At 48.9% G+C, this 16,215-nt stretch overlaps 1 protein-coding gene across 1 annotated transcript; it reads left to right on the forward strand.

The window, feature by feature from the left end:
• Nucleotides 1-1,931: 1,931 nt before the first annotated feature.
• Nucleotides 1,932-9,929, forward strand: LOC146356140 (uncharacterized). Its single transcript, XM_084830022.1, has 6 exons — nucleotides 1,932-1,964; nucleotides 3,632-3,769; nucleotides 5,278-5,399; nucleotides 6,541-6,631; nucleotides 8,614-8,734; nucleotides 8,958-9,929. Exons 1-6 carry the CDS (start codon nucleotides 1,932-1,934, stop codon nucleotides 9,338-9,340), a joined length of 888 nt encoding a protein of 295 aa, XP_084686148.1. The 3' UTR covers nucleotides 9,341-9,929.
• Nucleotides 9,930-16,215: the final 6,286 nt, after the last annotated feature.

A 16,215-nucleotide genomic window follows, 5' to 3' on the forward strand; every position in this document is an offset into this window, starting at 1 on the left:
TCTCCCTCACCTGTACATCTTAGCAGAGGGTAGATGAAGAAATGGCTTCAGCAAGTTCAATAGGATCAGTATGCAGAGACCAGGAGCTTTATCTTCCAATCACCATGCTTTTGGCAGTAGCTTATATATAATTTGCATATATTTAATAGATATTGCTGTAGTATTTTGAAAAAACAAATGATGGCTCCCATATTTCAAGGTTGACCACTTTCTCCTGTCCCTTCTCTCTCGTTCTTATTTCCTTCCCTCAAAGCTCAACATACGCATCTAGATTGAGCTTGTTCATTTTGTGTTTCGATGGGAGTCTTGTGAGGTGACGGATGGAGGACCAAAATCCCACTAACTCCAGTTTAGAGGGAGCGTCAGAAGGGAGCAGGCAAATGCCTCATGCCTCTGAGGTGAGACTCTGGTGTGCCTGTGGGACACAGGGATGGGGTTGGGACAGGGGATTTGATTTCTGACTTATCTTTCGACCGAGAAGGGGACCTGCATGTCTTCGTGGTCTGTGTAAGATGGTTTCTCCCATGGATTCTCTGAGTGAGTCTGGAGATCTGTGTTGGGGAAACTCTGGCCTATAGGCCCGTCCTCCAAATATACCACAAAATCTAGTATTTTGTGAGTGAAAGTATTGTGATGAACTTAGTTCATTATTTTTCTCCACATATTTCTCCTTAGTATGGTAGGAAGGTCTCGATCCATGGTAGGATATGCTTTGATCCAAGGGCTGCCCAACAACCTAAAGGAGAACCCACAGAACCAACTTCTCAGGGCTGGTTTCAAGGGTAGGCCTGGTCGGGCACCTGCTGAGGGCCCACACCCCACTGACAAGAGCCCCCTGGACTTTCTCCTCCTCTTCACTATTGAAACCTGGTTGTTCAGCGGCTGCTCGCTCTGGCTCAGAATGGTGCTGGTGAGAAGGAGGCGCACCAGATGCCATGGCTGACTTGCTCCCTGAGTCTCTTCCTGTCAAGCAAGCAAGTGGTAGCAGTGGTGAGAAAGAGGATGAGGAACAAGAGCAGATGATGGCAATGGCAGTGAGAAGGTGAACTCACTGGCTTGGTTCACACGATCACCACAGCTCGCTGTGGCTTATGCTCAAATAACCCTACAACTGCCCTGTTGGATAATAGGGACAACTCCACATGCTTCCAGTAGGGGCGATAGAGAACGTGTCACATCAACCGCCGCTTGACTTGTTCATCGCCCTTGTTGTCCTGTAGCTGGACCGCTTCCTTTTTCCCCCTCCCCGTCCCCTTCCTTCTACTTCCTCTGCAACAAGAGCCATGTTCTCCTTCCCAAAAGGAAGCAAGTAACGATATCTCACGCCTTCACCTATGTACACTGGCACACCCAGCTTTAGGGGGTGCTTCTACTTAAACAGTGTGAGAAAGCCTTCTCTGACTATGTGTATAAAAGCACTAATACAGTAAGTTGATCTGAACTTATTCTAAACTTATTCTAAACTGGCTCTAGCCTGTGTTTATTGCCATGAATATGTAATTTACATAAATATGTAATTCATGTAAATTACTTAGTAATTTACTAAGCTCCAAAAAGGGAGAAGTACTAAAACAAAATACTCCTAAGTGGAGGTGGATGGGTGCCCACCTATCTGGGTTCTCCGGGCATGCACTCTGCTCCCACTCACGCGCCCCCGGACCCGCGCTCGAGCTCCCTGCCACGCACTGAGCTGCCTGCACTCACCCAGGACCCATTGTTGAGCACCGTAATTGCCATTTTGTGAAAAAAATGGCAATCGCAATATGCACACATATAATTGTACGCAAAATGGTGTCATGACTAGCCCATATATGCAAGATCACAGGCATAAATGGGCTGTTTACGTCTGTGATCTTGCGCATATGGGCTATTCACAGTTCCATTTTGCGTACAACTAGATGTGTGCATAATACAATTGATTTTTTTACAAAATGGAGATTGTGGTGCTTGACGATGGATCCCTGGTAAGTGAGGGCAACTCAGCGAGCACAGCGGGGAGGTCAAGCAGGGACATGGCATGGGGAGGGGGGTCTGCCGGACTCCTGGACTGAATCAAGTGCCTGCACCATCCCTACTCATGAAGACACTGAAACACAAATTGGCTCAAATTACTTGATCACCAAAAACAAGCCCAAAGGTGGGCATTTTGAAATCCAATCAAGGCAAAGCAAGCAGACACAAAGAAAGGAGCCACCCACATGCTTTAAATGTGATTTTTAGAAAGGCCACTTCTAGAGGGAGTGGCAGAGCAATTTTAACTTCTCCAAGGGAGCCAAAAGGATTACAATCAGCATAAAAATAAAGATCACAGAACTTTTAATGTAACCCAAACCAGAAATACCAAAATTACATGGCTGACAGTGTTGCATCTTTGCACTTGTCCTTTGATGCTAATTTATTCCATGAACTAAACCCAGATGCAAACGGAAGCATACATTTAGCTGATCAAAACCCTATTGTCCAAAAGGGTAAAGGAAAAATAGCCCTAAGATTCAAGACTGAGAACGGGTGCCATGATATGATATCACCGCAGAGGAAGTACAGTTCATTCCTGAACTAAAGACAAATCTGCTGAGTGTATCCACACTGATGAGAAAAGGGGGTGATGTACATTTTAATAAGAAAGGCTGCTCAGTTTCTTTTGACAGTCAACTATATGCCATAGGCTTCGAGAAGGATGACCTCCTCAAACTAGACTGCCGGGAAGAAACGGCTAACGCTGCCACGCAATGCACAACAAAGGATTGCTCCACACTGTGACAGTTCGCACATCGTGACACTGAAATAGAGGGGGTGCATTCATTGTGATCATAAATGTGTCACATGAATAATAAGGAAGGCGACCAGACCACCAATCAAAGACACTCAAGCAAGCCAGAGATGCTCAAGCAGTCCTCTTGAGCTAACTCACACTGAGAGCTAGTAGATGAAACAGAGGCAAGCAAACAATACTCCTGAACCAAATCCCAGATGCTCATCGCAGTCCAACAAAGGGGTTCCAGCCGAATGACTCACCTACCTCATAAGGTCGTCATTACCGCAAGAACCTACATCGGGGAAAGAAGTAGAGGAGATGTCCGCAGCAAAAGCAAGCAAATGGAAAAGGGCAACACAAGAAGAATTAGAGGCACTACGCAAAAACAAAACGCCGACGCTTACAAAACTGCCAGCTGGCAAAAAGGCCACAGGCTGGAAGTGGGCTTTTAAAGCTAAGCAGGGTGCAGAAGAATAGCTGCAGCGGTACAAGGCCAGGCTCAATGCCAAAGGCTAATCCCAAAGGTAGGGTGAAGACTATGATGAGACAAGGCTTTAAAAGCGGGGTTAGACAGGTTCCTGGAGGAAAAGGCTATCAATAGCTACTAGTCCTGATGGTTATCAGCTACCTCCAGTACCAGAGGCAGTGAGCTACGTCCACCAGTTGCTGGGGAACATGGGCGGGAGGGTACTGTTGCACTTGTGTCCTGCTTGTGGCTTTCCTGTGGGCACTGTGTGAGCAGAATGCTGGACTAGATGGACCTTGGTCTGAGCCAACAGGGCTGGACGGTGCAGAAATTGTGAAAATTCCATTTCAGGAAATTGTGAAAATTTCAATTTCAGAAAATTTTCCATTTCAGAATATTTTCCATTTTAGATGGAAATTGTGTTCCATCTAACCAAAGAGGTGGAAGTCAAACATCTAGAAGATGCCAGTTATTATTTAGGCATTCACATTGATAGGGAAGGAGATGGCAGTTACCTTCTTAGTCAAAATCAAAAGATCCTAGAGCTGGTAGAGAACCTAGGACTAAAAGATGCAAATGCGATGCCTACATCGATGGAAATAGGTTTCCACAAAAAAAGGGGCCCCAATGAGCCACTGTAAGCAGAAAACATTGGCTATAGAGAGGCTGTAGGTAAGCATCTGTACTTAGCTGCAACCACTAGGCCTGACAAAGCCACCGCAATAGGCATAGAATCATAGAATAGTAGGGTTGGAAGGGGCCTACCAGGCCATCGAGTCCAACCCCTCCTCAATGCAGGAATCCAAGTCAGAACATCCCTGACAGATGGCTGTCCAGCCTCGTCTTGAATGCCTCCAGTGTGGGAGAGCCCGCCGCGTCCCTAGGTCATTGGTTCCATTGTCGTATTGCTCTAACAGTCAGGACGTTTTCCTGATGTTCAGCCGGAATCTGGCTTCCTGTAACTTGAGCCCATTATTCCGTGTCCTGCACTCTGGATGATCAAGAAGAGATCCTGGCCTTCATCTCTGGGACAACCTCTCAAGTCCTTGAAGAGCAAGTTCTGCTTCTTACTACTTCTTACTTCTTGCTTCATACTATGCAAGAAAACTAGCTCACCCAGCCAGAGAGATTGGACTGCAGCCAAAAGGCTAGCAAGATACCTGAAGGGGACTGCACACTTAAAACTAAGACTGTCAGCCACCCATAGCCCCAAACTAGAGGGATGGACGGAAGCGGATTGGGCCGAGGACATTTCAGAGCACAAATGCACTCGTAATCATAATATTTTTCTATGGCGGTGGAGCTGTGAGCTGGGCAAGCCACAAACAGGCCACAGTCACCCACGTATCTACCGAACTGAATATATATCAGCCGCAGAAACATACAGAGAGGTCTTATGGCATATGCTACTACTGGCTACTTACAAGAGCCAGTGTGGTGTAGTGGTTTGAGTGTTGGACTGGGAGCCAGGAGGTCCGGGTTGTGGTCCCCACTCGGCCATGGAAGCTCACTGGGTGACTTTGGGCCAGTCACAGACTCGCAGCGCAAGCTACCTCGCAGGGCTGTTGTTGTGAGGATAAAATGGAGGGGGAGGAGGATAATGTAAGCCGCCTTGGGTTCCTTGCAAGAGGAAAAAAGGCAGGATAGAAATGCAATAAATAAATAGCACTTGGGAGGTGATGAGCCCATACCCATACAGATTTATGAGGACAATCAAAGTTGCATAAGAGACTATCAGAGAAAAACAGTGCACGCGCCAAACACATTGATGTTAAACATCATATAATAAAGGATCAACAGCAACAGAGGCTTGTTGAATTATGCTATTGTCCCACAGGAAGCATGACTGCAGATATACTCACTAGGCCATTAGCCAAAGGTATTTACTGGGGCTGTGAGAGAAATTAGGTCTCGTGGACTCCGGAGCACGCAGAATGGAGAAGGGGAATGTTCGATAACAGGAACAACTCTGCATGCTTCCAGATGCTAGGGGGCAATAGAGAACGTGTCGCATCAACAGCTGCTTGATTCGATCGTCCCCCTTGTTGTCCTGTAGCTTGACCACTTCCTTTTTCCTGCTCCCTCCCCTTCCTCTTCCGTCTGCTTCTTCTGCCTCTGCAAGAAGCGCCATGCAGCCTTTCCCGAAGGGAAGCATGTAACCACATCTCATGCCTTCGCGTATTCACACTCACACACCCAGCGACGGGGGGGGGGGGCAGCTTGTGGTTAAACAATGTTAGATGGCCTTCTCTGACCATGTGCATGAAAGCACTAATAAAGTAAGGGTGCAATCCTATGGCCACTAGACAGTGACTAGATGGCCATAGGATTGTTTGGTTTTCAGGAGCCGACCTTGGAGCCCACACTCCAAGGTCGGTTCCCGGAAAACCGCCTCCATGCCCCCTCCCCCCACCTCATAGGTGGTGCAGATTATTCCCGGCCTCTGCACTCGGAAGAGCAATGTGGAGCGGGGCAAAAGGGGGCATTCCCGGGGGCGAGGAGTGCGTATGTGCCAGTACGATGCTTCCTATGCGTCGTCCGGCCTGCCCCCACCCCCCGCTCCAGAGGCCTGAGGCTAGATAACCAAAATCAGCCATCTAGCTGCAAATGCAAGGCGGCCAGAGTGTGGAGGAGAAGATCCCCTCCATGGTCTGCCAACCCTGCATTGGATAGGCGATCGCCTCCGAGTTCGGAGGCGGCCGCCTATCCCGATTAGGGGTGGACGAAAGTCACTTACCTTTCGTCGAAGGTTGTTTGCGGTGGGGGGGAGGCGCTTCGCTGCTCCCCCCGCGAAGTTCAGGCCGGGGGGAAGGCTTCCCACCTCGCCCCGGCCGAAATTCAGGCCGGGGAGGAGGCTTCCCGCCTCGCCCGGCCGCGAACTCGAAAGTTAAAAAAAAAAAAAAACGCCCCCGTGATAGGCTACGTGACGATTAACGTAGCCTATCACGGCTAGATCTGCAAAGTCAGCCGTGATAGGCTACGTTAATCGTCACGTAGCCTATCACGGGTGACTTTAAAAAAAAAAGAAAAAAAAGCGCGTACGCTAATGGCGGCCCCCATAGGGAGACGCCATTCGCATTCCTTATTTGGTCGCTGTAGTCTACGTAAATCTTTACGTAGACTACAGCGACCAAATAAGGAACGGGAATGGCGGCTCCCTATGGGAGCCGCCATTATCCGTATGCGCTTTTTTTTTAAAGTCACCCGTGATAGGCTACGTGACGATTTACGTAGCCTATCACGGCTGACTTTGCAAATCTAGCCTATCACGGGGGCGTTTTTTTTTTTTTTTCTTTCATTGGAATGGCGGCGGCGGCAGCCGGTCAAAAGACCGGCTGCCGCTCCCGCCCCGCTCGAACACCCGCCGAACCGCCGGCCGGACCCGCCGCCAGGAGGGACATTCGGAGAAGGTAAGTCCCGTCCCAGGGGGGGGGTGCGGGGGGCGGGGGGGTGGAGGATTTCTCCCCAAAACTTGTTCGGGGGGCCGAAGACGTTGGCGCTCGGCCCCCCGAAGTTTCGGGGAGAAATTCTCTGCCATCCCTAATCCCGATAGGATTGCTCCCTAAGTTGATTTGAACTTCTTCTGAACTGGCTCTAGCCTGCGTTTATTGCTTCCAATGCTAAACGCTGTGTTGCCACACTTTCTCTATATAAGGCAACTCTGCTGTAAGTCACACCAGACTTTCAACAAGCCCATGGGTTGTTTGAGAGTCGTTTAACTGCCCACCAAGCCATGCTGCCCAGGTTCGAATGACATGACAAGCTGCAGCTGGCTGGTAATGTTGCTAATAGCACCGAGCATGCCCCACAGCCCACCATGGTTTAAATAAGCCGTGGTGGGCTGTGGTGATGGTGCAGACCTGGTTACTGAGGTTGGTGGCCTACGGGGGTGTCTTGCCCAACGGCCCTCAAAAACTTGGAACCAGCCTGGTACTACTTGCTATCATTTGGGGGAATCTGACTTTCAGATAGCTGCTTTGCATCTTGCCAACTATTCCAGGAGGAAGTTGCTATGGATCTGACCTCCCAAATCTTTCACCCACCCAGCAGCTGAAACAGCTGCAAGATAGCCAGGCTGATTCAAATTATTTGAACAGAAATTGTGCCTCCAAATGAAGGTCCTCTGATACGTTTGTATTTCTTAAGATATGCTAGCCATGATTATATCCCCATCTTAAGAGTTAATAGGCTGGTAAGTACATGACACAGCTGTTGGGAATATTGCAACCCCGTCTGCAAGTTCTTGGAAGGGGGCAGTGTTGCAGTCAGTTCATGGAAAGCTTGACCACAGCCAGCTTTAGGATCTCTATAGCCTACAGTGTGGTTTCCTGTGCTCCTCTCCCCCCGACCTTTCTACCATTGCTGGGAGGGAGGCCCAAAAAACACATGTTTGATCTCTTGCTCCTGCCGGTGTAATGGAACATAAAATGGACCGAACAAACTCCCTTGTGAAACTCTATGCTGTACCTGCACTTATATGCAAGAATATTGTGAGTAAACGATTTTACTTCGCTAAGGGCTCCTTCACACGTGGCTTTTATCCTGCTATTGAGATTGGTTACTCACAGAAGCTTGCAGGTCCTGTACACAACACCGTCCTCCTCCAGGGCACCTCCCGCGCTTCGTGAACTCTTATTGTGTTGTTTTTCATGATGCAGAAAGTCCGGCATTTTCCCTCCTCCCACTATGGAGTTGCAGTAAATCCCAATATACTGTTTAAAGTCGCTTTATTGCAAATAATACAACAGCGTCACCTAGTGGCGTTGTAATGAAACACATAGAACTTTTTGAGAAGTTTTATTTATTTATTTGTTGCATTTATACCCCGCCTTTTTTCCTCTTGCAAGGAACCCAAGCCGGCTTACATTATCCTCCTCCTCTCCATTTTATCCTCACAACAACAACCCTGTGAGGTGGGTTGGGCTGAGAGTCTGTGACTGGCCCAAAGTCACCCAGTGAGCTTCCATGGCCGAGTGGGGACTAGACCGGATCTCCCAGCTCCTAGTCTAACACTCTTGCCACTACACCACACTGGCTCCCAGTAAAAGTTTAATTTTTTTGAGAAGCCACATGGAAAGGACTCAATCTAATCCCACAAAGATTCCGGAATCAGAAGCCCTAGTAAATGGAGGGATTTTTAGCCTTCTTTGGTGAGGCCCTATAGAAGACCATGGTCACCTTTCCTTCTCAGATAGCCTTGTGTGCATGTGGGACTGGGGAACGCTCACTCTGTTTTGCCTTTTTGGTTTTTCTCTGCTAAGTTGCCTTTCTGAAAAGAGGCCTCATTACTAAATAATTCCCATCTGGAGGAAAGGATGAGGCCTTTACATCTGGCATTCCCCGTTGCAGTGCGGTTGCTCTATCCTAAGAGAGTTCCCCTCTGCTGTTGCAGGTGGAGTTGGAGGCAGGGTCTGAGCTGACCTCCGAGGCAGACCAGGCTCTGTCTGTCATCGAGGACTGGCTGCAGTCTCAAGGATTCCACCAGGAAGATGATGGTGGGGAGGTTTTCGTAGGTAAGGAAGTGGGGGGGGGGGCTATGCTTCTGGGATGCTCTGACTTGGATTCCTGCACTGAGCAGGGGGTTGGACTCGATGGCCTGGTAGGCCCCTTCCAACCCTACTATTCTATGATTCTATGATTCATTAGAAAATGGGGGAACGTGTGGATTTTTAGAAACACACGTTGTCATGTTCTAGCTAATCCTATGAGTAATTTTATGTTAATTTGTCCCTCAAGGGCCACAGCCAGCCAGAGGGCCAGAGGTTCCTGGTCTCCGCTTCTACACGTGCTCAGTGTGCGGGAAGAAGTTCAGTTCTAAATCAAACCTTACTTCACATCACAGGATTCACACAGGAGAGAAACCATATCAGTGCTCAGATTGTCTGATGACGTTTTCTCACTTAGCAACCCTCCAACAACACCAGAGGGTTCACACAAGAGAGAAACCGTATGAATGCTTAGAGTGTGGAAAGGGGTTCGGTCAGAGGTCGACCCTTAGCAGACATCAAATGACGCACACCGGAGAGAAATCGTATCAATGCTCTGAGTGTGGAAACTGCTTCGCTTGCAGAAGAAACCTGCGGAGACATCAAAAAATCCATACAAGGGAGAGACGATAGGAACGCTCAGAGCGTGCTAAGAGCTCTGATGATACACCATGCCTTGATGAACATCAGATTACTCATACGAGGAAGAAGCCGTGATGTCATGGCTTGGAATGCGGTAAATTCTGCAGCACACGCAAATTCTTCCACGTTAAGGAAAAAACAAAACAAAAGCCATGCAGGGGCAAAAATCCCATTTCTACGTCTGCTACAGTGAACTGACTGTGTGCACCCCACCCTCAGTTGTTCTTTCTTCCTGAGCCTTGGAAGGTAATTGCATGAAGCAGGGGCTTCTTAGTGGTTCCCCCGTATGGGGAACTCCCTGCCTGAGGTTTTGTGATGCATTGCTGGTCTTAATTGTATGTATTAGTTGGATGGTTGTAATGTTCTGAACTGATTCAGGGGGGGGGGGCTATGAAAGCTTGAAGGGGAGCCATAGAAGTGACACCTCTTTTCCACTGTGGAGCAACTGCAGACATCGTATTTTTAGACTTCAGGGGAATCTCACAGCAGACAAGGTATATATTCAGATGGTATTCCAGGATTTTGTACTACTTTTTAAGATGTCTTGCTCCATATAGTAATAAAGTTCTGTGTATTTTCCCCCCTCTGTGTATATTTCCTATTTGCTACTGTAAATATGGACAGACTGGTAACATCCCTTATCTTATTTCAGCAACATGCCCAACTCATGAGTAAAATAAAAACCCAAAACGTCCCAGGTTAAACCTGTCGCATCTCCAGTTAGAAGGATTAGCAGGTTTATCTGACTGAAAACCTGGAGAACCGCTGTGAATTGTATCAGCTAAGAATTGACGAATAGGGAGCTGTAGCCTGGCTGGGCAAAGAGACCTGTCCTCGTGCTTGATTCTTCAGGGCTGAACTACCCGTTCCATGCAAGCACATAGGCCTTTCTCTGTCAGAAAAGGCAAAAGGCGAGGACGATTGGAAGCTGAGAAGCAGCAAGGGGGAGGAACCATTTAACATTTCCCCCACCTACCGCTTCTCCGATTTAAGGCTCACCCTCATGGTAAGTTGGGTGCTTCCACACTAGGCATTAGTGGCAGCCCGGTATTATGGATGAGTGGGTGGCGTCTCCTTCCTCTCCCCAAACTTTCAGCCCCTGCCGGAAGCAGAAACAAAGTGCTTTGCTTTCATTCCCCTCTTCTTCCCCCGGTGTGTCGTCCATCGCTGGCTGATGAGCTGCTCTGCGTACATGTAGGCTGCGCATGCTCAGCACATTCCCCTATCAACTCAGCAGAACAATTCAGTATCAGAGAACAGCAAATGGTACAGATCATCAGCAAGGAATGTTCTTCGTGCCTCCTATTTACAGATATGTTGGGTCTCCTGCCCTTTGCAAAACCCAGAATTCACTTTGGCGAACTGGGCATCCTCTGAGACACCTATAGTCCATCCTCTCTTTCTTTGTCTAACAAAAAGACCTGACCAAAGACTCCTGAGCAAACTCGGCAGCCATAGAATAAGAGGTGGGGTCCTCTTAGGGACCAATCACTGGTCAAAGAACAGACCGCAGAGAGTAGGAATAAATGGTAAATTCTCCCAGTGGAGGGATGTAAATAGTGGGGGCCCACAGGGATCTGTATTCATTCATTTAAAACATTTATTGGCCACCTTTCAGGGCAGAAGCCCTCCCAAGGTGGCTCACAGCAATAAAATGCATAAAAAGCCAATGCTTTCCAACTTGTTGGTTAATGATCTGGAATTAGGAGTGAACAGTGAATTGGCCAAGTTGGCCCATGACACCAATTATTTAGGGCGGTTAAAACAAAAGGGACTGTGAGGAGCTCCGAAAGGATCTCTCCAAACTGGGAGAATGGGCATCTAAATGGCAAATGCGGTTCAAAGTGAGCAAGTGTCAAGAGATGCACGTGGGGCAGAAAAAATCCCAACCTCAAGTATAACCTGTTGGGATCTGAGATAGTGGTGACCAACCCAAGGGGGTGTTTCCACCAGGGATTTACTCCGAGCCTGCTGTGTGTGGAGGTCGTTAGGGATACATGACGTCGTGGCCATCCAGCAGCCACCGCTGGAGCTTATCAGGGAAAACCGGATTTCCCGAGACCGCTTATAGTCTGACTCTTTTCTTCAAGTCGGGTTCTCCCTGGTATAGTTGCTGTGTGCCCCAAGCCCCGCATTGATCTCAGGTATGCTAGCCCTGCCCAGGGGTGTGCCTTTCACCGTGACCCCAGTCAAGGGGTGTTTCCTCCCATTGTGCTGAATGAGGCCCTCTCAGTGACCACAGAAATTACAGAGAAGCCCCTCAATTGACACGGCACAGCGCGATCTCGAATCTCCGATTCTCCTTGGTTTCCGTCTTTGTGTTTATTGCTCTCTTTCCCACAACAAACCCATTAGTGTCTCCTCAGAAGTAACTCCCCTTATGCTGAATGAGGCTTGCCTTTGAAAGCCCACATCAGAACTTACAGAGATTCTCACTTTAAATAGCACATTTTAAAGCCCAACTTCTTAACTGCACTCTCAAGGTTCCGATTCATTGCCTTAGGAAGTAACTACTTCACAGCTTCATTATAGAGTTCCTGTGGGTTAAAATGGGGGCTGGTTTCCGTCTTTGTGTCCTCCCCAGCGCCGCCGCCCCCCAACACTCTTTCCCAGCACAAATATACGTGTGTCTACTCAGAAGTAACTCCCATTGTGCTCAGTGAAGCTTGCTCCTGAAATGCAGGTGCATCTGGACTTTCGGGGGGAAGCCTCTCTTATTGCCTGAGCAGTCAGAAGATGTTCACTCCTACCCCCATCCCCATCAGGAAGTATGTTCTGTGAAGCGATTTTTACTACTGCGGAGAATCTGCTCATGGAGCCCTGCTCACAGCAAAGCCGATTTCTTTCCCCAAAAATCCAGTAGTTCTCCACTAACTTCTCCTTCAGTTGTCATGGAAACACAGCCCAAGAAAGAGATCTGGGGGTTGTGGCTGGTCATCTCGATGAAAATGCCAACTCAGCATGTGACTAAATTCATGTTAGGCATAATTAGGAAAGGAACTGAGAATAAAACTGCCAATATCATGCTGCCCTTATACAAATCTATGGTGTGACCACACCTGGAATACTGTGTACGCTTCTGGTCACCGTACCTAAAAATTGATATTGTGGAGTTGGAAGAAGTGCAGAAAAAGAGAGCAAAAATGACCAAGCAGCTGGAGCAAATCCCCTATGAGGAAAGGTTACAACATCAGGACTGTTTAGCTTCGGGGGGGAAAGCGAGTAAGGAGAGACATGATAGAGGTGTACAAAATGATGCATAGAGAATGTAGTTAGGGAGACATTTTTCTCTCTCATAATGCTAGAACCCAAAGGAGTCATCTCATGAAACTGATCAGTAGGAGATTCAGGACAGATAAAATGAAGGATTTCTTCACAACAACACACGGAAACTATGGAATTCACTACCACAGGACTTAGTGATGGCCACCAATTTGGATGGCTTTAAAGGAGGGTTAGATAAATTCCTGGAGAGGAAGGCTATCAATCACTATCAGTCTTGTTCGCTCTGTGCTACCTCCAGTATCAGAGGCAATGTGCCTCTGTACACCAGTTGCTGGGGAACATAGGTGGGAGGGTGCTGTTGTGCTCATGCCCTGTTTGTGGGTTCCTGGTCAACAGCTGGTTGGCCACTATGTGAACAGAATGCTGGACTAGATGGACCCTTGGTCTGTTCCAGCACAGCTCTTCTTACGTTCTTATATTCTTAAAAAAAAAAAAAACGCCCTCCGTTGCCTGCACAGACTACCACCAGCATTGCTCCACGGCAGGTCCGGCCCAATTTACCTTGCCACCTCAAGCGAGGCGGCAGGGTCACTGCCGCCACCCACCCACCCTCTTGCGTGGCCAGCCTACCCTCCTGTTCTCCCCACGGGCAGCTGCAGCCGCCACCGTCCACATGGTGCCTGGCTGGCTGCCGCTCTCTCATTTGCTTGGCAGCCATCTGGGCTGGCCGCTTGCTCCTGCCCGCACAGCCGCTGCTCCTACCCTGTGCCCCGGCAGCAGGGAGTATTGATCTGAAGTCCTGATTCTGTCAGGTCCCAGTCAAAGCAGATTCTTTTCATGGCCAAGATGAAACGGAGTCACTTCTGACAGTTTATTGATAGAAAATAGATGCAGAATATATACATGCAAAGGAAGCATGTCTGCCTCTGTCCAGCCAATGAAGCTGTCACAGCTGGATTGTCTATCTGGGCCCCCAAAGGTAGATGGAGAGGCCGTTCCTAAGGCCACACAAGTTTCTGCGGGCTAGCAGTGCACACCGGCCCCTGAAACGAGACCCAAGACCTACACTGGCCTGCTTGGTTTTATAGGTTTCTCTCTCTCTCGAAGCTCAGGAGCTGACAGGCAACGCCCTTCCCCCGCTCAGAAGAAGCAGAGCGGGACCCACCACCACCACCACCGAAGATGCCCCAAGCATCCTAGCTGGGGAAAGTGATTGCCTTTCTTAAGCGGAAGAGGGACCCCGGCATCCCAGCTCCTGGGAGGGGGCTCCCAGCCCCTGTGTGAGAATCAAGGCAGCACATCCCTCTCTCTTTAATTGAGCAAAGGCCTAGCAGTGTTCAAATGTTAGCATATGGAGCCGGACTTGCATGGAACCCATGCAGGCCTGGTGTAAAAGGCCTGCTTACTTCACCATGAAGCTGCTGGTTAAGCCAAACTACACAGGTCTACTCCTAGCATGTAGGAACTCTGTGAAGTCCACTCTTTTGCTTATCAACCAACTCACTACACAGGGCTCCTGCGAGAGATCAGCCCAAGTCCTGCAAGAGGATGGCCAACCTCTTGCAGTTGCAGGAGCCCTATGGCTGGGGCACAAGGTGGGGGCAGTCAGGAGCAAGTGGGCAGCCAGGCTGGCTAGCCAGCGAAACAAGTGAGGGAGTAGCCAGCCAGCTGGCCACAGCCATAGCAGGCGGGTGGGTGGGAAGGCAGTGGCAACAATCACTGCCACACCCCCACCTGCTAAGCCAGCTTACTGTGATAAACAGAAGCAGCTGTCGATGGCGATAGACCCTGCAGGTTGCTCTAGAGAGCCCTGCCAGTTGCTCCCTTGCTGCAGCAAATGCCACAGGAGGAGAACGGCTACTGGGGCTCTCCCAGAGCACCCACAAGAGGGGGCAGGGAGGCAGGGCTGGGCCCTCCTGGTGGGGGCAGGGGGAGAGGGGCACAATTCGCTGCTCTTCCCACTCTGCCACCTGATGTGGGCACACCAGCCTGTCTAATGGTGGGGCCGGCCCTGCTCCACTGCCTGATCTGTGTCTAGAATGGGGTGATAAAGTGGATGAGATTCAGAACACTCAAAAGGAAGGACTTCTTGACAGAGCACATAGTTAAGCTGTTGAACACATTACCATAAGATGCAAAGAGAGACTGAAAGAACTGGGCATGTTTAGCCTTGAGAAGAGAAGGCTGAGGGGAGATAGGACAGAGCTCTTCAAGTACTTGAAAGGTTGTCACAGGGAGGAAGGCCAGGATCTCTTCTTGATCATCCCAGAGTGCAGGATGCGGAATAATGGGCTCAAGTTACAGGAAGCCAGATTCCGACTGAACACCAGGAAAAACTTCCTGACTGTTAGAGCAATATGACAATGGAACCAATGACCTAGGGAGGTGGTGGGCTCTCCCACACTGGAGGCATCCAAGATGAGGCTGGACAGCCATCTGTCAGGGATGCTCTGACTTGGATTCCTGCATTGAGCATGGCCTTGTAGGCCCCTTCCAACCCTACTATTCTATGATTCTATGTGCTTATGGCCACTAACATAGACAGCTCTACAAATGGATTAGACAGATTCATGGAGGAGAAGGCTACTAATCATTGGGGGCTGGATTTAGATGACCTAAATGCCCCCTTCCAAGTCTATGATTCGATGATGTTGAAGGATGCCTCCAGTATCAGAGGCCATATGCCTCTCAGTACCAGTGGCTGGGGAACATGAGCAGGAAGATGCGATTGCACTCATGTCCTTCTTGTAGACAAGTTCTTCAACATGGACAAAATGGAAAGAACCATCCAGTTGGCCATTGTGGAAGACCCACCGCCAGTGCCAGCCTAGATAGGCCTTTTGTCTGATCCAGCACGGGTCTTCTGATGTTCTTATGGAACATTCTTATCTTCATTATCTTAATGTTACCATATTACTTTACCTTCTTATATCACCTTATATGAGGAATAGCAAACAAATAAAAAGAAGAACCTGTCAACAAGCAAGACATGAGTGCAATAGCATCCTCCAACTCGTGTTCCCCAGCAACTGGTATGGAGAAGCATGCTGCCTTTCATACTAGAGGTAATAGCCGTCATAGAATCATAGACTTGGAAGGCACCATTTGGGCCATCTAGTCCAACCCTCAATAATTAGTAGCCATTGATGGCCTCCTCCATGAATCTGTCTAATCCATTTGTAGAGCTGTCTACATTAGTGGCCATAAGTACATCTTATGGCAATGTGTTTAACAGCTTAATTATGCGCTCTGTCAAGAAGTCCCTCCTTTTGTGTGTTCTGAATCTCACTCGCCCCATTCTAGGCACAGGACAAGAAGTGGAGTGATGCTGATGGTGGTCTGTGCAGTCAAAAGGTGGGGGCTTGTTCCAACAAGAAAGAGAGGATGGGCTATAGGTGTCCTAGAGGACGCCCAATTCACTGCAGTGAATTCTGGGTCTTGCAAAGGTGCAGGAGACTTACATATATCCCATAAATGGGAGGCAGGGAAAACGTTCCTTACTGACGCTCTGCACCCTTTGCTGTCTTCTGATACTGAATTGTGCCCCTACTAGGTGAATGTTCTGAGCATGTGCAGCCAACACACATGCTCGGTAGCCCACCAGCCAGCAATGGAGGACAAACCGGGGGAAGAAAAGGGGA

This window comes from Heloderma suspectum, chromosome 2 (genome assembly GCF_057233095.1).
Source record: "Heloderma suspectum isolate Gila_16-S chromosome 2, 16-S_ref, whole genome shotgun sequence".
In the NCBI taxonomy this organism is placed as follows: domain Eukaryota; kingdom Metazoa; phylum Chordata; class Lepidosauria; order Squamata; family Helodermatidae; genus Heloderma; species Heloderma suspectum.